A 22,978-nucleotide genomic window follows, 5' to 3' on the forward strand; every position below is an offset into this window, starting at 1 on the left:
GTAGCCAACTCATTTCTTTTATTGTGGTTTCACCAAGCCATTGCTAGTAGTTGGCACAGTACCAAGTACAACAGGCCTCACCCCAAGAGAGGAGAGCTGAACTGGACATTCAATCTTCCCCTCCTCAGCCACTTATTCCAGTGCTCTGATCTCTAATCAGTCTTGCTTGTCTGCCCTCCATTGGTAGAGGTTCCAATGATTTGGCTAGATTATTTAGGTGGGTGCTCTTTTGCCTACCAAAGACCATATTTTCAGAATATTCTTGCAAGCTGGTTAAGGCTGACTCCAACACCTGATGGCTTTAAGAGTTCTCTTAAAATCTACTACTTTGATTTGGATTTCAGGTTAGTTGCCTCAGTTACATTTTGTGTTTTTGTATTTATTTGGTGTTACTTTGTTTATGATTATTTACTTGTTTTATGCATAGTGTGTAAACTAGATACTTAAGTAGACCTTAACTTGAATTTGAGCCATAGTCAAATGTTTATTCTTCTGCACCAATGAGCCAACATGGGAGGAAAGAATATAAAACAGCTATTTCTGGCCTGCACATTGTGGAAGATGCTAAGGTTTAAAGTTGTAAAGCACACTACCACATGGAATCTTTAATTTTAGCTGTACTAGAAGGACCCCTTTCCCAATGGCTTGTCTAGGAAAATGGGAAAAGAAACCTACTGATTTTTCAATCTATACCACAATGCCTTCAGACACTCTCCATTACTACTTCCTTATGCACTTGGAATGAGGTGTCTGAATTCCACCATATTCCAAAATGTTTCAAACTTGCTATGCACCCCTAATGCGTGTTATCAGCTCCTTTGACCTTCATACTATCTGTGCAGTAGTAAGCTGGACCAAGCTCCCAAAAGCCGGGCTTCAGTCTTGGACTTGTTGATCTTCAGCCCATGTTCCTGCAACTATATTCTCAGATAGTAGGGTCAACATATGGTCCATCAGATATATCCCTGAAGGACTAACACCTGTAGTCATAACCATATCACTAAGTCTTGTACAGTTACCAGGGTGGCATGAATACAATAGAGTCTTCCTGACAGTTAATGGAAGACAGATGTGAACAGCAACATGTTATAACTGCATACGAGAGATAATAATGAGTAAGAGAGTGGCAGATAAAAGCAAGACTCCTGTCACTGGGCAAGAATTACCCATATCAGCACCAGTTATTTGTTATCTAGTCTCTTCTTATTTCTTATATTTGCCAGTTCACTATGATTTTTAGCTCCTTCTAGCACCCAGACTGACTATGCATGCACTGACTTACTTTAACCCAATACCATTCTGCGACTAGATCTATGGCCCAGTGTGGATACAGCTCCTCTTTAACAAAGCGCAGGTGTTTTTGTCTGTTTGTGACCCATGTGGCTACCAGGCACTCAGGAGAAGCCAATGCTGGGATAGGTATCTGCTTGATCTGCCATGATTGTAGGTAGCTGTACCTGTGAAAGACACAAAGGAATAATCAGTGTCCCAGAGAAAGGTCAGTTATGCAACTAAATTGCAGCAATAAAGTACAGTTGTGTAAAATCTTACCATAATGGTAGATGTCCTTCTCTTCACTGTTGCAGTATTCTTAACATTAGGAATCCCCTGCCTAGGGCAGTCCGACGTCCGGCCAATATACCAAAGCCTTAGGTTGCTTTAAGATACGCCATACATCACACATAAGTTCCTCACATAATGTAGGGCAAAAAGGAGATGTCAAGACTTACCATCCTCAGAAGAAATGCTAGTCCAAGGAAGACCAAAAGGTAACCAGTACATCCACAAGAGAAGTAGACCAGGGGGAGGTGGGAGGGAGTAAAGACTGCAAAAGTGAAGAGAAGGACAGCTACCTTTATGGTAAGATTTTACACAACTGTACTATGTCCTTCCACTTCACCGTTGCAGTATTCTTAACATTAGGGAGAGTGCCAAAGCTCAGGAAGAAACTTGTGAGGAGGAAGGACCAGCAGAGCTCTCTAGGAAGTCATTAAGGATGGCCCTAGTGAAACCAGCTCTAGCTCTGGAGATTCCATCCAGCTTGTAGTGCATGGTAACTGTATGCACATTAAGTCCAGGTATCTGCCTCAAGAACAGAGTTAGTATCTAAACCTATGAAAAAAGCATGAAAAGAATCCACAGCTCTAGTAGAATGAGCCTTAACAGAAAAAGGAAGGCTCAACAAAAGAACAGTCTTCCAAGAGCAATGTTGTGTCAAAGCTGAAGCTGCAGGCTCAAAAAGGGGCCACAGTCAATTTCTCCAAAACAAAATGAAGATCCCAGGGAGGAGGAACAGGCTTCCTGTGAGGCCTAATATGAAGAACGCCTTTAAGGAATTTAGCTTCAAACCTAGAAACTAAAGGAGGAGATAAAGGCAGATAAGCAGAGATTGCAGAGATAAGTGTGCCTTAACAGAAGAATTAGCCAACCCAGCATTGAGCAATTCACACAGATAAGTCAGAACCAAAGGTTCATCCACAGACAGTGGATCCAGGTTACAAGAAAGACACCAAACAGAAAACAGCTTCCAGTTGGATAAGTAGGATTTCCTAGTATTTGGTTTCCATGCTTCCTGCAGGACCCTAAGCACATCCTAACTCCCACAGAGTCAGCTGAAGTGTGGACAGGTGGGGACGAATGAGAGATCCCTTGCCTTGTGTGAGTGGGTCCACACTGTGAGGTAACTTGTGATTACTGCCCTTGGTTAAATGGAGAAGAAGCAGGAACTAATGCTGTCTCAGCCAAAAAGGACTCGCCACGAATTTGGGGGCATCCTGTTGAATTTTGAACAGGACTTTTGAATAAGGGGAAGGGGAGAGAAGCATGAAGAAACATCCCCTTTCAACAAAAAGAGAGGACCATCCACGTTCCACACTGGAGGACCTGGAACACCTGCACAAAATAGAGGAAGTTGTCTGTTCAGAGGGGAGGCAAACAGATCTATTTGAGGAGTACCCCACTGGTGGACAATGTCCCGAAACACATCCCTCTGAAGTATCCATTCATGGGATTGAGTTAAGCACCTGCTTAGAGTGTTTGCCACAATGTTTTGACCTGAGGGAATGTAAACTACCTGAAGAGTCACTTGATACTGCACAGCAATATCCCATACTAGGAGTGCCAACCGGCAAAGAAGATAAGATCTTGCTCCCCCTTGTTTGTTTACATACCACATCACTGTAGTGTTGTCTGTAAACACCTTGAGAAGTCCTGGGAAGAAAAGAGGATGAAAAGTCTGAAGAGCCAACAGAAGGGTTCTCACCTCTTTGACATTGATGTGTTCCTTCTGTTGATGAGCAGATCAACTCCCCCCTACACCTTCAAGGAGCCAAAAGCTGCTCCCCATTCCACATCTGAAGCGTCTGTGAACAGCTCCTGAGATGGAAGGCGGGTGAGTGAGCCCTGGATTTAAAGACAACTGCTGGATCCACCAGTGGAGTTTCTTTTTGAAACAAGGTAGAAGAGGAGCTACAAATTTTAGGGGATGAGCATGCTGAAGACAAAACGTGCAACCTAAATGAACTTTCAGGTATCAGCTTGTTATCAGAGTATGCAGCCAATTTAAGTATAAAAAGAATAAGACATGACGTACACACAACTATTCTAATGACTAATATACAAAAATACTCCTTATAACCTCTTTCTAGTCAGGTAAAACTACCCATACATATAAAGCTAAACATATGAACAGATAATACTGTACACAGAAAAAGAGAAGAAAAGGCAGTTTGTTAATATTGCACGAGGAATTATTGCAATTGCACTTTTAAGAGAAAAATATTGCACTTCAGTGAGAATATATTAACTATAGTGAATTACATAACGTATCAATGTATCACTTTCAGTAAAATATTACTAGTGAGACCACATTTGATTAATACTGGGCTGAACCATTATTTCATTCCTAACCTTTTCTTGGCCATTTGGGTATAAACTAACCTGCTGCTTAAACAATGATGATTATTGATTATTTCCTCTGGATTTACTATCACAGAAGCTGCTCCCAAATGTTATGTAACTGGCTATGTTATATCCAGGAGGCACAATATTAACAAATCTGAATGTATCAGTAAGAGCTTGGTGTGTGTAATAGTGTCACATAATGAAGTTAAGCTGACAGTGTGACAAGCTACTAAAGGTACAGACACGCAGGCAGGCAGATGTTTTACACATCCTATACTTCAATCCAAAGAGAGTGGGATTGTTGCAAAAAAGATTACTTAGCTTGTGAGATTTAATAAAACTCTTCCAGCTTATGATCCACACTAACTGACAGCTGTTACTCTTCTCATTGCATAAAACAGAAAAACGCAGCTTCCACGTTTGATCTTCCATGATGAATTTAGTTGCATCATCACACAGCAGGTTATAGAATGCACAAGATTTACACAAAAAAAAATCCTAACACACAGATCCATTTTCTCCATGGTATGATAAGCAAGACAGTGAGGTAAGAAAAATCATCACAGTACAGTCAACATATTCTAATTACCTGTTACTCCTTTTGACAGACTTGTTTTCCCATGGAGGATCTATAACAATTGCATCAAACTTTTTATCTGAAAAAAAAAAAAAGAAAAGAAATGGAGAAGCTGCAGCTCCACAGTGCTTCATGTGTGTATGTACTTTACTAAACAAGTATGTTAATATGCATGTAATAGATCTCATAGACATGCTTGCAGTCCTAAGCATCTGAACAGAGGCAGGTTCCTGGCAACTGCTTATTTACCAAAAATGGGAGCACCAGTAAAGGTAATATACTTTTGCCACAGAGAGATAAAAGTCACAGGCTAGAAGGATGTGATTACAACCTGAGAAGTGCTTGCTGTACAGGCTAAAATAGCATGGTGTGTACTTCCTAGATACCTAGTTGGGGGGCTTGGCAAAATGGTTAGGGTGTTTACCACACAGATAAGTGGGAGTGTTTGATTTTCACAAAGAAAAATTGGTTATAGGCTTACAATGGCCCAGAACGATAGCTTGCCTATGAACATATAAACCTTTTGCAGATGAAAAAGTGAAAGCTATGTACTTATCATAATACTAGACCTGGAAGAGCAGATCCATTCTCTGTAAAAATCAGGGCTAAAGCAGGAGGCATTAGAACCATTAAGCAGATAAAACTTTTCCAGGTTTCCAAGAGCCCTTCTCCCATTTCATAAGACACTGTGGTATGAAGGCTCATGAGATGCGAGATATGCCCTTTTAAAATTAAACAGTAAAATACACATAAAGGCTTCATTGCCAGGGGAAGGGGGCAGATGGGTACACATGGAGCTACAATAGTATTTAGATAGTTAAATGTGGAAGCGTTAAGTACTTAACTTCTGTATCCAGTAAGACAAGATCCACGCTTAGACTAGCCCATCATGGTGTTTTTCCTCAAGAGAGGTACCATCAATAATTGAATTAGTAAAGGAAGAGTTCCATTTGGTTATTACATCCAGCTTGTAGTGCCTTTGAAATGTGCTGGGGGGAAGGATATGCAGATGCTGCACAAATATCAACAAGTGTTATAGTGAAAATGGCTACCAAGGTATAGAAGGATCAAGTAGGGTGAGCCTTAAGAATTGCTGGAAGAAGTGATTTACAGAATTTAATACAAGTAGAAAGACAGCTAGAAAGAGAAATGTTTTGAGACATTCTGTTTACGTTTTCTGTTAGAAAAGGAGATAAAAATTTGACTATCCTTATAGATAGTTTAGTTCTTACAAAATAAAACCTCTGCTGACCATGAACATCCATCTAATGCAGCAGATATTCTACAGAATTACAGTAACGTGAGAAAAATGTGTACACATTACCTACACATATTACATCTCAGTCTTCAACAGTCCAATTTAAAAAAAAACATATACACCTAACTAAAACTTGGCTCTGTTCCGGCATTAGTGCTGGTTAGTCCAACCCCCCATTTATAACCTAATTTTACTGACAACAACATTGCTGTATACTTTCTTCCTTTCCCTCTCACCCCAGTTTTCCTCCCTACTCTTCATACCTTATTGCTCAAAGATCATCTACTCTACTTTACCCAATGATCCTACTAGTTTATCCATCTGGAGTTGCATTACTTTTATGAAACTGTTGCTTTATGAATGGATATTCTTCTTAAGATCCAGCCTAAGCTACCTACTTAAATTTTAAGCCTACTGTATATACCGTTGTTTTTCACTTACGTATGACCGAAATGTACTTGTACTTGCTACTGGAACTGTTGTACCTGTACTTCTACTTAAACTCTTGACTAACTGTGATTGTACTGACTTGTATTTTGTCCTTTGAACTGTTGTCTTTTGTGCTTTCATTTGAATGTATTTGTTTTCATGTGGAGCTTTTCTCCCTGGGCCTCTGCTGAAAAAGGACTTGCATCCAGACGGACTTTTCCAGTTAACAAATATAAAATAAATTATAAAATAATAAATAAAATAAAAAGACTGGTGAGAAAATCTACTTGCTAAGATTAGACTCAGTGTGGTTCCTTCAGGCTAAAGGACAGCTTAGCAATTGAGATATACTATCTTTATGAAAAAAACAAATAGGGAGATTCTAAAGGCAAGGCTTGAATTTCCAAGATCCTCTATATTGGTATAATTGTCAAAAAAGAAAAGAAAAGAGTTTTCCAGAATATGCATATCGAGCTTGCCAAACATGCAGCTTCAAGAGCAACCATGGGTAATTTCTTGCTAAGTCCCACAGACACCTTAATAAGAATGCATCTTTAGTCATTACACATCTTTAACTAAGCCAACTAAATATAGTAGCCAAATGGACTTTATATTGAGATTTAAAGGTATAAGTGAGTTATTGTAAAACTGAAGAAACAGGACTGAGATTGGATCCAGTCCCTTGGTAGTGGCCCCAAATGAAAAATGAGCCCCTTTATACCTTGTACGTCTTTTTGTATTAGGCTTCTGACAGGGTGAGAAGACCTTCATCACATGCCCAGAAAAAGAGAGTTTCACAGCTACTAATGGAAGGGGAAAAGTCAAGTAGTTAGATGTAAAGGATAGCAATCCGGGTGTCTCATTTCCAATGGGTTTGTCAAAAGAGATTTTCTAGTTTCAAGAACAGGACTTTCTCCTGAAGATAAGGCAGAAACAGGGGAATCACACCTGCTGTGTCCAATATGGAGCAATGAATCTCACCTTCAGTTTGTGAAGCTTTGCTTTCTACAAAAACTTAGCCACAGGGTCACCAATGAGTGTACAGTCACCTCTAAATGATGAATGGGTAATCCAGCAAAAAACAGCTCCACAACATCAGTGGAATACATCTCCACAACGCCAATGATAAAATGTAGTTCATTTATTGCAAAGCAAAACAGTAAGCCAATGCCACTCAAATTGAATGGTTTAGTGCTTTCACCCATGAAAAATGGGCTTCTTCAGAACACCATAACTGTTACAAAGACGCCTCATAATACATTTTTGGCACCAAAAACTGCTAATTAAAACATTTCCGTTCCTGTGTGTTAAAGAAGTATTAGAGTTCTATAAAATCATTTTACTATCTATAAAAATACATGTCCTATATCTAAAAAGATTAGAACTAAAAAAGTATATATAAATCTTAAAAATACTAAAACTTTATTAAATATAATAATACAATATGTTGTGTGTGTTGCTAGTTTATTTGTCGGTATCTTGTGCCTGATGTCGTATAGGTGTTTGGCAATCCTGGTTTGGAGGGCATTGCTGGTCTTGCCCATGTAGAAGGCTTGACATTTGCAGCAGCTTGCTCTGTAGACCACACCTTCTATGTTGCAGCCTCCAAATGCTCTTGTGGTTATTGTTTTTTTGTTGTTGGGGCAGTAGAAGCGGTCCGTGCCTGCCATGTAATTACAGTAGAAGCAGGGGGATAAGTCGCTACACGGATAGGTGCCGTATCTGTTGAGTTGTCTTGGTGGGGGTCTCTTGAGGTGGTCTTTTAGGTTGGGTCCTCTTTTCATTGTGAACCCTGGTGCTTCAGGGAAAATGTGTCCAAAAGATCTGTTTGAAGAACTGATGATGATCCAGTTTTCACGGATGATCTTTTGTATGTCTTTATAGTCCGTGGAGAAATGTAAAATAAAGTTGAGCCTATATTTGTTTTCATACCTGTTTTTAGTCCCTAGGCTCTGTTGAAGTATGAATGGTTTTTCTTTTCTGTTGTTTGTGATGGGGTCCAGAATCTAGTGAAGAGTCCTGTCCATGTAGCCTCTGGCCAGGAAATCATTTTCCAGGTCTTTAATGTTGTGGAGAAAGTCTTTACTGTCTTTGGTGATTCTGGAGATTCTGAGTCCCTGTGATTTTATCATGTTTCTTTTGAGCTTGTACGGGTGCATGCTGCTGCTGTGGACTAAAAAGTTTACTCTTGTAGGTTTCCTGTACAAGTTGTGGTTGAAGTCATTGCTGCTGGTGTTCTTGGAAAGGAGCAGGTCCAGGAATTCGACTTGTATTGGGCTGGTTTTGGTGGTGAACCTGAGGAAGCTGGTGCTGCTGTTGATGTGGTCTAGGAAGTCCTGTAGTTTCTGGGGGGTCCCATTCCAAACTAAAAAGATGTCGTCAATGAAACGGAAGTAGCACCCCATGTCCTTGTAGAACTCCGAGTTGTATACGTGGTCTTCTTCCCATTTTCTTAAAGCTGTGTTAGCTAGGCTTGGGGCCATGGCTGCTCCCATTGCAATTCCTGTGGTTTGTCGGTAGGTTTGACCATTGAAGCAGAAGTAGTTGTTGAGAATAAGTGAGAGGATTTTTCCAAATTTGTCTGTTTCTCCAATAACTGCTGCATTGTCTTTGTTGTAGGCCTCTACCATCGCCCTGATGCAGTAATCATGTGGAAGCACTGTGTAAAGGGCCTCCACGTCGATGGTGACTAAAATGGCTTCTTCTGTGAGGTGAATGTCCTTGATTCTGTTGAGAAGGTCCATAGAGTCTTGAATATATGAGGGATTCTTTTCTGCCAGTGGTTTGAGTGTGAAATCCATGTATATTGCTAGAGGTTCTGTAATTGCTCCTCCACTGGCAATCACTGGTCTGTATGGCGGATCGCCGAGGTTTTTGTGGGGTTTAGGTATCCTGAAGAACTGAGGTAATTTTGGGTGTGTGATGGTTAGGAAATCAAGTAGGTCATCGCTGAGGAGCCCCTCTGCCCAAAGTCCCTTCAGTGTGTTCTTGACCTCGAGGTAGGCTGTTGTGATTTGGTCGGTGTCTCTCTTTTCATAAAATGTGGGGCTGTTCAGCATCGTCGTGATCTTATGGTTGTAGGTACAGGTGTCCGTGACTAGGATGCCTCTTCCCTTGTCCGCTTTCATTACTCTCCTGCTACTGTCCTGGCTTAGTTGCTTTAGCGCTTCCATTTCCTCTTTGGAGACATTATAGATCTGCTTTTTGGAGGGTTTTTTTTAGGAGTTTCTTTAGGTCCTTTTCGCATTTGTTCTGGAAAGCGCTGATAACTTGGTTCTGTGGTGGGCAAAAGTTGCTTGGTCTTTTCCAGTTGACCTCCCTTAGGGCATAGGTATCTAGTCTGTTGTTTTTTCCTTTCTGAAAAAAGAAAAGTTTGAGTTGTAGTTTCCTTGTCCATAGCCTGAGGTCTATGATGGTCCGGGTGAAGTTGGCCCGCTTGGTGGGGATGAAGGTGAGACCTTTCTGTAGTACCCTCAGTTCGTTGTCGGTAAGTGGTTTTTGAGAGTGGTTCCAGACCACTGGTGGTTCCATTTTACCAGTCTCTTTTGTGGAAGGTTGTCTGGGGGTTGCCAGAGGTTGGATAGGTCCCTGATCTGTCCCTCTTCTCTTGGAAGGGGGTTGGGGAGGTTAACCTGGGTGGTTGGTAATGGTCCTTGCTTTGCGAACCCTGTGGGATGGTACATGGATTCGTTGGTGTGGCTGCTGTGTTGGTGGGTGATGTCGTCTGAGGGTTCTGTTTTCTCTCTGCTTGTGCCCCCATCGTTTGTTTTCCCTTGTTCGGGGATGGCTCTGTGTGTGGTTTGGTCGTTTTCCATTCTTTTTTGTCTTCCTTCTCCTGTGGGTGTTTGTCGCTGCTGTGGTCCGCTTTGTTGTTGGTATTGGGGGTGGGTCTCACTTTGTTTGATCCTGTTGCTTTGGTGGTCTCTGTTGTGATTCTGTGGTCGTTGTTTAGAGGGTATCTTGTTGTTAGTACCTTGTCTGTGTCCCTGGGTGCTCTGCCCTCTGGAAAATCCTGGTGTTGTGGTGTTGTTTAATGTCTGTGTCCCTGGGTGCCCTGCCCTCTGGAAAATCCTGGTGTTGTCTGTTGTTGTGGTTTCTGTGTGGTTCCTGTTGCAGGTCATTCATGTCCCTGGCCAGTTTTTTCAATTTTCTGCTTTTGATTTTGTTTTCGAAGTTGGCAAGTTTTTCTTTAATGGCGTTGAATGCCCTGTCAGTGTCCGCATTTGTTGGACAATTCTCTTCACAATCTGTTATTGCTCGGATGTTTTTTGTTTGCCGAGTGTGGTTGTGCTCCAGGAGGGTATCAATTAGTTGGAAGCTGGTGTTTGTCAATATGGATTGCCACAGGTCTTGTAGTCTTTTGTTTTTGCTTCTTATCAGTGGTTTCTTGTATATTTTGAGACCTTTGGGGATTACATTTTTGGTTTTGCATTGACTCAGATAGAAAATGTCCCATTTAGTGCAAATATAGTTCTTAAGGTGCTCCTCTAGATTTGTACATGAGTCACCGTTCGGATTGGGTCTGATTGAGGGGAGGTTGGAATCTTGAGTCCATTCTGATGCTGTTGAGAAATCCTTAAACTTGGAGTTGTTCATCATCCCTTTTTGAGGAATCACCTATTTAAACCCTGGGTCTCTGTGAGGTCCAGAAAAAGTGTAATAAAACCACAAAAATAGGTGTGGACCTCTTGGGTTTTCGATCCTGAGTGATGCCTGCCCGGAGGGAAGGAATAACCAATTTTACAAAGCCTTTCACTCTTGATCCTAAACGGTGAACAGATTTCCACGTGTAGTCGGTGGTGGAGCTAGGTCTAAAAAGAGCTGTTTTAGCCCTGTGGGCAGCTGGAGCTCTATATAGAGCTGTTACAGATCTCTATGAGCTCTGAGAAGAGCTGTTTTGTGTTTTGAATGCCCTTTCGGGCAGATGCAGTAGTTCTAAAAATAACTGTTTTGTTTGGTTCACCGAAGCTGTGTCTTTGCCTCCGGCTGGTCTTACCGGAGCTGATACAGATTTCTATGAGTTCTGAGAAGGGCCGATTTGTGTTTTGAATGCCTGTTCGGGTGTTGGTGGTAGCTCTAATAAGAACTTTTTTGTTTTATTCTTCAATGTGAATACGTGTTTAGACTACCACTATTAAATAATCCGTACATATCTTTACTGCATAATCATCCAACAAAAGCCTGTAGTATAAAGTAACAATCTATTTTTATCCTGGGGATATGCTCAGGATTAAATAATACACATTAAAATACACAATTACGTCATAATTCTGTTAACTGTTGTGCTTTATATAAACATGTATTCAATTGATGTATTCACAAACAGCACAATATTTGCGTACCACTAATGGAAACTACTTATGTGCGTCTGAATATTATCCTTTGGTGTAACCTATTCCTCTCCTATTTAAAAGGGTGTATGGAAGTGGTGCTAGTTCATTTCTAATATTGGCTTACTAGATATAAAATCATTAAGCCCTGGTGGTGATGTGGCATTTAAAAATAACTACCACCAAGTCTCCCTGTAACATAATAGAGTCTTGTAATCTCCACCTCGGGGATCATTTTTGATGGTGTCTATTACAGGAAATTTAAATTCATGTGTGTGACCTTTCATTTCTATATGCCTATATAAAGCACTTGTGGGGTCCCTCTTCCTTATGTTGTATATATGCTCATATATGCATTTTTTAAGACATCTCTCCGTCTTCCCCACGTAATAACCTGTACATTCCTTACACATAGCTATGTAGACCACCATTTTAGTATTACAGTTCCCTTTAACAAATTTAAGTTTAGGTTTGAATGAATTATGTATCACAACTTCCTTTTTGTCTGTAATGTAGCTACATTGATTACATGATCCACATTTTGTAGTATAATGAACCTTTTCACTACTTCTATCCTTTCTAATTGTTTTGCATTGTTCTAAAAAACCTTTAATATTTTTCCCCATCTTAAACACTATTCCTGGTTTGTTACCCATTAACTCTGAGAGGCTTGTGTCACCTGTGATCAAATACCAATAATTAAATATAATTTGGATAACATCATTGACAATTGGACTGTATAATATAATAAAAGATCTCTGGTGATGATCTGTCCCACTAAATTCCCTGTTGGTATAATTAATGGACTTTGTTACTTGATTGTTATGTGTACCAGATCCTAAGAGTGGTTTATATTTTTTGCCCCATTCATGTAAAACATATTGGCCCACCTCATTCATCAATTTTGGTGGGTAACCCCTCTCCAGAAACATACTTGTTATGGATTGAATTTCTTCAACTGGTATGTTGTAATCTGATGTCATACGTGAAGCTCTTATACATTGTCCTTTGTAAATATTGTATTTTAACTTAGAAGGATGAAAACTACTGTATTCAAGATAATCATTGGAAAAAGTACCTTTCCTATATATTTTAGAATACAAACACCCTTCATGCTTGTATATATACGTATCCAAATAATAAATTCCTTCAAGACTGTAAGAATATGTAAATTTGAGGAAGTCACTACTGTTGTTCAAAAATGTTATAAATTCATCAAGCTTATCCATGCTTAAATTCCACAATATATAAATATCATCTAAAAATCAAGAATAATGAATAATACTAGAGAAGTGTGTACTAGGGAATAAGATATTGACTTCCCAATTAAGCATCACCAGGTTGGCAAATATGGGAGCACAAGCTGCTCCCATAGCTACCCCCCTGGCTTGTCTAAAGTGCTCACCCTCATAGTAAATAAAGTTGTTGTCCAACACTATATTCATACATTCCATTAATAAACTGACTCCTTCCCATTTAATATCTGAATGTTTCATAATGCTGTTGCAAAAAGCTTCAAGTCCTGCTTGTTTCGGAACACATGAAGAGATCAATGACATCTACAGTGACAAATGTCAAACCATCATTCCAAGATTGGGTAGGATACTTACATAAAAAATTCCCACGAGTCTTTGACCATATGTGGAATTTTGTTGTATATATGTTTGAATCTAACATCAATAAATTTACCCATATGAAAAGATTTTGACTTGCTACCCGATATTATGGGTCGAAATGGTGGGTCAATTGCATTCTTATGAATCTTTGGTATCCCTACCAAAGTGGCAACCCTGGGGTGCATAACTTTCAAAAACTTGTATATGTCTTTAGTTACTCTACCATCGATGTAAAATTCTTCTATACAGGAATCAATTCATTGATATGCAATATTAATCTCATTGATAGATATGGATTCATAGTTACCTGAACCATGTAAAATATCATACATTTTTTAGTGTATTCAATATTATCATATAAAACCACCCCACCGCCTTTATCGGGTTTCATTACCCTAACACTAGTATCAGACTGAAGTTCACATAATGCTTCCCTTTCCTCTATAGTCAAATTGCTAGTGAATATATTGTTCTTATATTCACTGTACAAATTATAAGTCTATTTAGTCACTATTTTCTCATAAACTTCTATTGTTGGGTGACTAGGAGGAACATACATACTCTTCAAACTGAGTCCTGTGTCCACATTAGCTGGTTCTTTGTTGATATGTCTATGAATATTAGACTTGTCATTGTACATTATTGTTAAATTCATTTTCCTAGTGAATTTCTTAATTTCACATAAACAACTGACTAAATCAAAACGAGGGGGGGGGTATATATTTCATCCCCTTTGCCAACAAACTAAAGTGCATACTGTGTATACTCTTATTGGAATAATTGTAAATATTGAAATCATTTAATGTGTACATTATGTCCTTCACTTTAATAAAATTGTCAGCATTGGAATTACTATAAATCCTATTTTCTACCACCTCCTGTTGTTTCCCCATTCCATTTGTTTGTCCTTCCCCCTCGAATAATATTGCTTTTGAAAATGTTCCTGTATGGTTGCCCTTGTTGTACCTGGTCCCTCCAAAAATGTGGTTCATTATAACGCTGTTCCCTATTTTGAACATTACCTGCATTTTGCTCATCTTGATGTGTCATATTGGAAGATCTCCACTTCCCTTTGTCACTACACCAATTATATGCTATCCCTTTCCTAGACTGTTCCACATCTCTGTGAATCTTTTTCTGTTTGTTTTCGCAAATGTTGTGCATCCATCTTTCTGCTACATTAAATTGTTTATTATATAGTCTTTCCCATTCAGAAAACAATACATCACTGATAATTTTTGTGTTTAAATTCTCAGTTTCTTGTACTAATTTGCTTAACTTCTCATCATTACATTTCATAATCATTTTCATAAATTTAACACCACAATCATCAAAAAATTGATTAAAATCACATATTGCATTATCTGTCAGTACTATTCTCATAGGTACTTTGAAAAATCTCATACCCTTGGGTACAATTTTCATACTGATACATTTCTGTAAATATGCATTGTCTGCCTTGAGGCCATTGATATTTTTTAACTTTTTCCCCATTAAATAAATCATGTCCTTCAAAGTTCCCACCACTTCCGAGTTGGTATTGTTCCTGTCAATGTCCTGAGATGTGTTGTCAAAATTACAGTCAGTGTTCAAAAATTTGTTAAACTGTATTTCTTTGTTATTACCAACTCTTCCTGTTGTTGTAACAGGATTGGTTAAGGAAATTACAGTACCTTTAGAATGTTGCTCATTCTTGCCGACAACACTGGAATATGTCTTTGTAGGAAATACTCTCTTGGGCTTGGTGCCTAAACGTTTAGCTTCCTCATCAACATCACAGATAGAAAAGTCGAATGTAAAATCTGAAATATTAATTTTGCTACTGTTGAGTGGCTCTGTTGTGTTTAAAGTTTGTTCAATATCAATGGGACAACTTCTTGTCCCTATACCCTGTCCATTGGGAATAGGACAACTGTCCTCAATGTGCTCACTTCTCCTTAACTGACAGTCATCCCTTCTGTCCAAACCAGTTAAACTAGTTGTAAGCTTGTTCTGCTCCCCAATGAATAATTCTCTGCTGTGTTTCCCATTACTTGCTCATAATGTATGGGAATCTACACATGCCGTTGAGTTGATAATGCGCTCCTTTGGTGAACTTGCAGATCCAGAAGGACCCTGTTTGAACAGTTCAAATAATTTGCTAACTTCACCTTTGAGCGCCAGTATCTCCTCACGAAGCTGTTGTAAATTATCCTTCTCTTCTATTACCTGTTTGGGTGAATTAACACCGGTGCCTTCCATAGCTCACGACAACAACTGAATAGACACAAAATCTTAGCAACAGGGTCACCAATGAGTGTACAGTCACCTCTAAATGATGAATGGGTAATCCAGCAAAAAACAGCTGCCTGGGTTACCTTCTCGGTTATAGACCTCTAAGTCATAGAGCTTAGCAGAGCTCCTTTTTTCTTTCTGGACACAAAAAAGATCTTGGAATACTATCCTAACTCCTTTTGGTCTGCGAGACCTTTCGGAATACTCTTTTTAACAGGATTTTGAAAACTCCTTTTCCTTCAGCAGTTATCTGATAGGGTTGGATGGTGGGAAAGAGTACAGATGGCAAAATGGGAGGTATTGTAAAACAGACTCAGTAAAATCTGGAGAACATCTCTAAAAAGAGTCTAAATATGCTCTGGATACTACTGATCTGATCCATCTGTCCTTGCTGACAGAAGTCCAAGAAGACAAATGGGTGGAAAGGCTGCCCCAGCTGCCACTACAGTGGGACAAATGGACACGGCCTCAGGACTGCTGTTGTCTACCTGTAGATGGACTGAAGCCTCCCACTGAATTCTCAGGACCTTTGAAGCTGGGCCTGTGATTCTGCTTAAAGTTGCCCGATTTAATGGGCGTTATACACTAGCTGCTTCCTGCTGAGGCTTGGGATGTATGCTGCTCCTAAACCATATGTGGTGCAGGTCCTCTGCATCCTAAAGGCAGCATGTTGCAGAGGCTGAAATTTCACACTCACAGCTGTGAGGATCTTATTCAATTTTTTTCGTACTTTCAAGGTGTTTCTTTAAATCTTTCCCATATCACAGGGTCACAGGATATATTTGTAAAAACACCACAAAATTGAAATCCTTAGTGAACTCACTTGCAAGGAAGAAGCACACACGTATAGGGAATCGATACTTGTGGTTCCCTATACTCATGTGGTTCTTCCTTGTGAGTGAGTTCACTAAGGAATGAATTCAATTTTGTGGTGTTTTAACTGTTTGTTGGACATTTATGTCCAGATAGATTTGTATTAGAAAATATGTAATCTAAAATGGAATCCTGAGAGAATATTAAAGCAACCATCAGCATAACACATATGTCAGTGAATTGCTATGCCAGACAAAACAGGTCTGCCAGTTCCCTCTATTATGCTGTAAAAGACATGACCCATTAGGTTGCTCTTCCTTCTATTATGCTGTAAAAGACATGACCCATTAGGTTGCTCTTCCTGCTATTATGCTGTAAAAGACATGACCCATTAGATTGCTCTTCCCTCTACCATGCTGTAAAAGACATGACCCATTAGGTTGCTTGTGGATGAGGCTTGAGACAAAAATGTATCTTTTAAGGTGCCATTCAGTAATCCCTCTATTACGTGGTGTATTTCGTCTGTAAGATCCCTCTCAAATGTACACCACATGAGAAGCATAGTTTAGTGCCCACACAGTTAATGTAGCAGACCTATAATCCCCCTTCCATTATCTAAAAATTGAACAGGATTCCTTTTCTTGGGGGGGGGGGGGCTGGACAGATGCGCTGTGGAGGTGTGGGAGCTTTTTAAGGCCCCTGTTGAAATCAAGATGTCCAGTTTGGCACTTCCTACACAAACAGCACATGGACAGAAGACTGTAGTTAGCCTTCTTGGGAATCTAAGCCAATGTATTAGGTGTTGTATTTCAACACTTCCACCAAGAACCACCCAGCAGGTTTGCTAGGCGGACCTACAGTTCTTCTGAAATGTTTTACAGCCTTCTTTCTGCGAAGGGTATACGGTCAGTGGGTCATCCCCTCTGTTGGTGCATGAGCTCTAGATACTCCTCAAATCTGGGGTCTTTCATGGAATATTAAGTGAATCTGCACACTCCTTTCCTTGTTATCCAAGTCTTATACAGTTTTAAGCACTCTTTTTATCCATGAATGAGAGATGCTATCAAATGTTTTTTTGTACTCAATCCATGCCATACTAGATTCTTCCTCTTTTTACAGTTCTCCACTATGACGTTATTTAACAACAAATGTTCTTTTTGTTCCATGTGACTTTCTTTTATTGCCCTTTTGTTCTACTGCCATAATTGAGTTTTTTTCTAAATGACTATAAAACTCTGTCGATATCAATTCCCTTGTATAATTTATGTCATTGGAAGGCAAGGTATCGGTCTATAATTTTAGGGTAACTTGCAAGTTCACTCTTAAGTACAGCATTGTTTTTCCTGTTGTTATCCAGGTTGGTGTCTGTTCTGGGTGCGCATATAAATAGTTCTTACTCATGGTTAAATCTGCGTGCAAAGATGTTAATACTTTAGCCAGAAGTTAGGTACTGCATCTGGGCCTGGGTTTTCTAATTAGAGGCTTTTCTTAATTTTGTTTAAATCTCTCTAGCTGTTACTTCATCCCATTTCATATCTTGTACCTTTAAACTTCTCATTATTTCTTTTTCTTCTTCTATCCATTTAGCATCTTTGTTATGTTCTACAGGATCTACATAGACACTTCTCCAAAATGTATCTATTTCTTCTTTTTTTGGCGGTCTTCCAATTTCTTTTACCTTATTTCCCAGTTCTATATAAAACTTTTTTGGGTCATCAATAAATTGCTTATTTTGCACTCTTCCTTTAAATTTATCTTCGTATCATCTAAGTTTATCTGCCTCTGCTGAAATTTTTAGTCTGTTATTTGTGATAGTACATGATAGATCCTGGTCTGTTCTAATACTGCACATTGCTTTTATCACATCTATCTTTCTTAGTATTTTTGTCGATCTATTCCCTCTTCCATTGTCTTCTAACAGTGACACTTCTTGTCTTACTTGCTTTATAATTTTCTCTATTCGATATTTCCATGATGGTATTTGATTTTTCCCTTTCCTTTCCCTCGTTACCCTGTGTTCTTGTGGTAGAACTTTTATCAGTTATTAATTTAGCTACACAGCAATATATCCTGTTTACTCCTTTTATATCGCATGGATCTCTCTGAACAATCCTAATTACTGTGTTCACTTGTTTTATCAGACTTCTGACTTTTTGGGTTTTATTAACCTTCTACAGTCTATTTCTTTCATTGATCTTGATATAGCTGTTCATGTCTATTAAATCAAGCAATTCTTCTCGTAGCTCAATTTCTTCCAAATTGAGGGCACATCCCTCGTTTTCCATTTCCTGTGGGAATTCTATAGAAGGTTCTATAGCAACTTCCAGTGACACATTCTCATCAATTTCATCCTGTGCCATCCGTTGCTCTATCATATGGTAACTCATTGGCCTATCACTCCTCAACATTGACTGCATCAGAGTTTCCACAGTTTCCTGTTCCTTCCCTTGTTGTCTAGCTTCAAGTGAGCATTTATACTGTTTCCTGTGGAAGGCTCCAAATTATCTTCATATGGCACCTGACCAACTGTTTCCTGTTCCACTGGTTTCCCCTTAATTTGGATATCTATTACTCTATTCTGTTGTGCTGCTTTCTGAATTAGATGTTCTACACTGAATCCTTCACTTTGCAGGTACTCCATAACCTCAGTTTCTATTTCTTTAACTTCTCCACCACTAATCTCCTTTTCTACTTTTCCTCTGTCTTCTTATTTTTTGTACTGTAAAGTTTTCCATGTCTGGATTCTTTTGCCTGTATTTCTCTTCAAATATCTTTGGCGCCGCTCTTTTTGTATTAATTAGTTTTGCTTTCTCCTTTGCACAAATATTACACCATATTAAATCTCTGTTTCTTTCCCATGTCCATATTTCTTCTTCAGATGTTTCCTGATCTTCCTGTTTCTCCCTGCATTGGGGACTCACTCCATCCTGCTGTGATGTAACCTGTGTTAGATCTTCTACAACAAATCCTTCACTTCGCAAGCACTCCATAACTTCAACTTCTATTTTTTTTAACTTCTGCTTTACTGATCTTTTCTACGTTCCATCTTTGTGATATTTTCTTTTTGTGAAATTTTCCATATTCGGATGCCTTTGCCTATATTTCTCTTCAAATATCTTTGGGGCTGCCTTCTTTACATTGATTAATTTGGCTTTCTCCTTTGCATAAATATTGCATCATATCAAATCTCTCTTTCTTTTCCATGTCCATATTTCTTTTTTATACTTTTCAAAAATATCTCTTGGTTTTGTAGTTTATATTTTCGCACTTCCTCAGATGCTTCTTTTTCCAAACAGATTAAGGTTTCTTGCTCTATATACTGTTTTTCAAAAATCTGTTGTATTAATCAACACAAATTTTCATTTGAAGCTTCTGATAGTTTTTCTTGTGGAAATATTTTTCTTTCCTCTAATTTGTCACTTAATCGTTTTGTACATCTTGTGCCTGGAAATTCTGGGCTTTTTGCATAATAGCAACAATACAAAATTTCTTTCCTATCCTCAATAGTCCACTTTATCATCTTTATGGCTCCTCTTTGGCCTATCAGTTTTTGTGATTTTTATGGACTGCTGCTTCCTTCTACAAATGGGGGTCATCCTCCACCTGGGTCTGGCCCCATTGTAGGAATGTTTCTGTATTTTGAGGATTCTACACGGTCATCTTTTCCAGTCCTTGCACCAGTGTGCCTACCAGGATCGAGCACTTTTTTATCTTGGGTCTTGTGCAACCAGCTATCTTTTTCAGTTTTTGATCTATTTCTGTCCATGATATACACCATATAAATACAGTCTATATATCAGTGTCACCTTGGTGAGATTTTGTGAAAACAGGGTCCAGCTCGTGAAGGTAAACACCAAGACTTGAGGATGAATTCAATTTCAGTACCTGATATCTTCTATCCAGTGTAGCCCAGTTAATATACCTTGGGGAATAATATGTAAATTATGTCAAGAGTTCCTACTACTGAATTCATATCTTCCATACCAAATATTTTCATACATTTCTTCAGAAATATACCCTCTTTTGTTATATTTTCCCTTTGGGTCCCCTTAATACAGATTCACTATTGCAAATTAAATGCCACTCCTCATTTTTAAATAATATTCCCTGATGGAAGCTGATTATTTCTCTCAAAAGTTTCTTAAGTTCCAAAATAGCAGTTTGTGGTGGAGTATAAATACATGCCAGAGTAATCCTCCTCTCTTGTCAACAGCCCCTTGCTACCACAAATCTACCAGTCTTGCATTTTCCCTCTATCACTACTGGAGTCCCCTCTAGCAATTAATACAATTACACCCCCTTCCCTTTGTCCCTGATATTCTGTTCAGCATCTATTCTCATATCCTTTCTTTGTTAAATTTACATGCCTGTTTTTTTAATATGTCTCCTGCTGCATTGCTATTTGCATTCTCCATTTCTTAATATAATTCAATACTCTCTCCTTTTTGTCTACACATGCAAGTCCATTTACATTTCAGGATAATATGAGTAGTTTAGCCATTATGACAAAAAGGTAGTGTTCCCACCTATTATACATGACAGTATTTTTAAATGTACATTCCAAATTTTGTGTTACACGTGCACACACTGTTTGGCAGGTTGATTTTTCATACTGTTGTTTCTTACCATCTCCATTTGGACTTATGTCACATTTTAGACTTTATGTCTTGGAAATCAAAAAAACCCTCCATTCAGGAACTGTCCCAAATCGACAGCTGCACCCGCAAGCATTAGCTACCCCAAAATTAAAGTTGCACATGATAAAGTACACACTACAGCCCGTGTTCCCACTTCAACTGACTACGGTCTGTTCTTTTTGTATCGCTATTGTCTTCTAAGATGTGAAAAACAGCTTGGGTGTTTTCAGAAAACATTACCGTTTAGCCCTAGTAAAACATATATTGGTTTTCTTTAAATAAAACTAAACTGTACACTGTTTCTAGTAAATGCATTAAAGTATTAAAGGCTGCTAGTATTTGTTATTCACTTCCCATAATTTCAAACTTTATTTTTCACTGAACTGCTTGCCTTTGTATCTTTAAATTTTGCATTCCCCTCTGCAAAAAATACTCAGAAATGTCAAAAGTAAATGCTTCCACCTGCAGACAGCTTGCCCGTGCCTGAAATATTTATATGTATGTATGTCTCCATGTAAAAGCAGTCAGCAATGCATCACTATAAATTTCGCTCAGATTAGAATGTACAACTGCCTTTACCTGCAGATTTACTGACTCCCATTTAACATTTGCTAAAGGGGAAAAAACAAGGTAATAGCTTTGCAGAAATAAGAAACTTGGGATTTTCATGGCTTGCATAATTTTGTCTTATTTTGCAAGCCTACTTGCTTAAAAAATTGCTTACAACTAAAACCAAGAGCGTTACTCCAGACATTCACCCTTGTACCAATAAGAGAAAATATCTTTACTTATACATGTACATGCACTTTTATACCCCACACCAGCAGGTCAAGTTCCCAGCATATTCACAGAAAGTATGCTTTTGTCAGGCCCTACTTGTTATACAGTAAAGTCTTTATTTCTTACAATTAAAAATATTTGTTTAATATCTTTAACACATACAACAGTAACTGAAGACCCCACCATACACATGTACATTTAAAACCCAACTATGCACTACATAAAACTTCTTTACTGTATACAACATACAGTTTATATCAAGAAATGTTTTATACATATGCTAATTGTGAATGTAGTTAGACAGAAATACAGTGTTCCCTTTGCATAAGTCTAGAAATGCAGCCATATTAAAGCAAGCCTCCACATTTTGCATGTAGTTTCACTGAATGAACTTTAAACCAGTAAAAACAGCCTTCATTCCAGAATACTGATAACAATAAATTGTGCTAACAGAATGTGCAGTACATTGAGTACAAACAGATCTTGTTTAGATGGTACAAGGCTTGGGAACCAAGGTCAAAGAGGTGTGTAGAAATTTACAGGGTTTTAGTACTACTAGGAGATACTTCAGACACAGTTAGTTTGGACTGATGTACAGAAAGTCATTGCAGTGCAGTTCACAGAAGTTTGGTACAGACACTCGAGACTAACAGCAGAAGTCAGGTTAAAATATCCAGCATTCCCGAATATTAACTATATTATTTAGGATGAAATAAATGCGAGTGCAGAAGCTACGTAACATTCTGAGTACAAAATTTATGGACAGTATAATAAGGGCAGAAGCTATAGACAAGATCTGATTTGGATATTGTTGACATCTACCTCCCTATTTATTATATTTTATTGTATTTGCATTTGTTTTTCCAGGAAGGTTCACTGGGCCAGAAAGTACCCATTTTCAGTGAAGGCCTGGGGAAAAAAGCTCCACAAAGATTTATACGATATATAGATTTGATAAAAACTCAACTGACAAATACAAGTTTTAAACAATAAAAGTTTTTAACAAAGTAAGAAGGCAATGCAACTGTACATAAATCTATCTACTGACAGTACATGTATACAAAGGTACAGAAATAGATTATCATCCAGGGATAAAGGTGAAGTTTTAGAAGGTAGTATAGGATGGAGGCAGGACAGGTGGGAGTAGTAGGAGAGAGATAATTCATAATAAAACATTCTTAACTCAACCACAGTGCATTCAGACTTTTATTCTGCAAGGTACAAGAAGATTTGGCACATAAATGAGAGACTGGCACCTGTTCGGCAAAGTTCTGGGTAATTAAACGATAAAGATATTTATTACTTTCTCATTCCAGTTTCTTTCAGTTATTTCCAGTATCCTACAGTCCCATTAATTCTTA

The 22,978-nt window shown here is 38.5% G+C and overlaps 1 protein-coding gene across 2 annotated transcripts in view; it reads right to left on the reverse strand.

The window, feature by feature from the left end:
• The window catches only part of METTL4 (methyltransferase 4, N6-adenosine), a 282,933-nt gene that overhangs the window by 174,405 nt on the left and 85,550 nt on the right, over positions 1-22,978 (reverse strand). For both annotated transcript variants that reach the window (XM_044067700.1, XM_044067699.1), the window contains 2 exons: positions 4,493-4,559; positions 1,283-1,457 (listed from right to left, as the gene is read on the reverse strand). In XM_044067700.1, coding sequence (XP_043923635.1) covers positions 1,283-1,457; positions 4,493-4,559 — 242 coding nt within the window. The remainder of the gene's footprint in view (positions 1-1,282; positions 1,458-4,492; positions 4,560-22,978) is intronic.

The sequence above is a fragment of the Protopterus annectens genome, chromosome 3.part1, assembly GCF_019279795.1.
Source record: "Protopterus annectens isolate FY-2018-M chromosome 3.part1, PAN1.0, whole genome shotgun sequence".
In the NCBI taxonomy this organism is placed as follows: Eukaryota; Metazoa; Chordata; order Ceratodontiformes; family Protopteridae; genus Protopterus; species Protopterus annectens.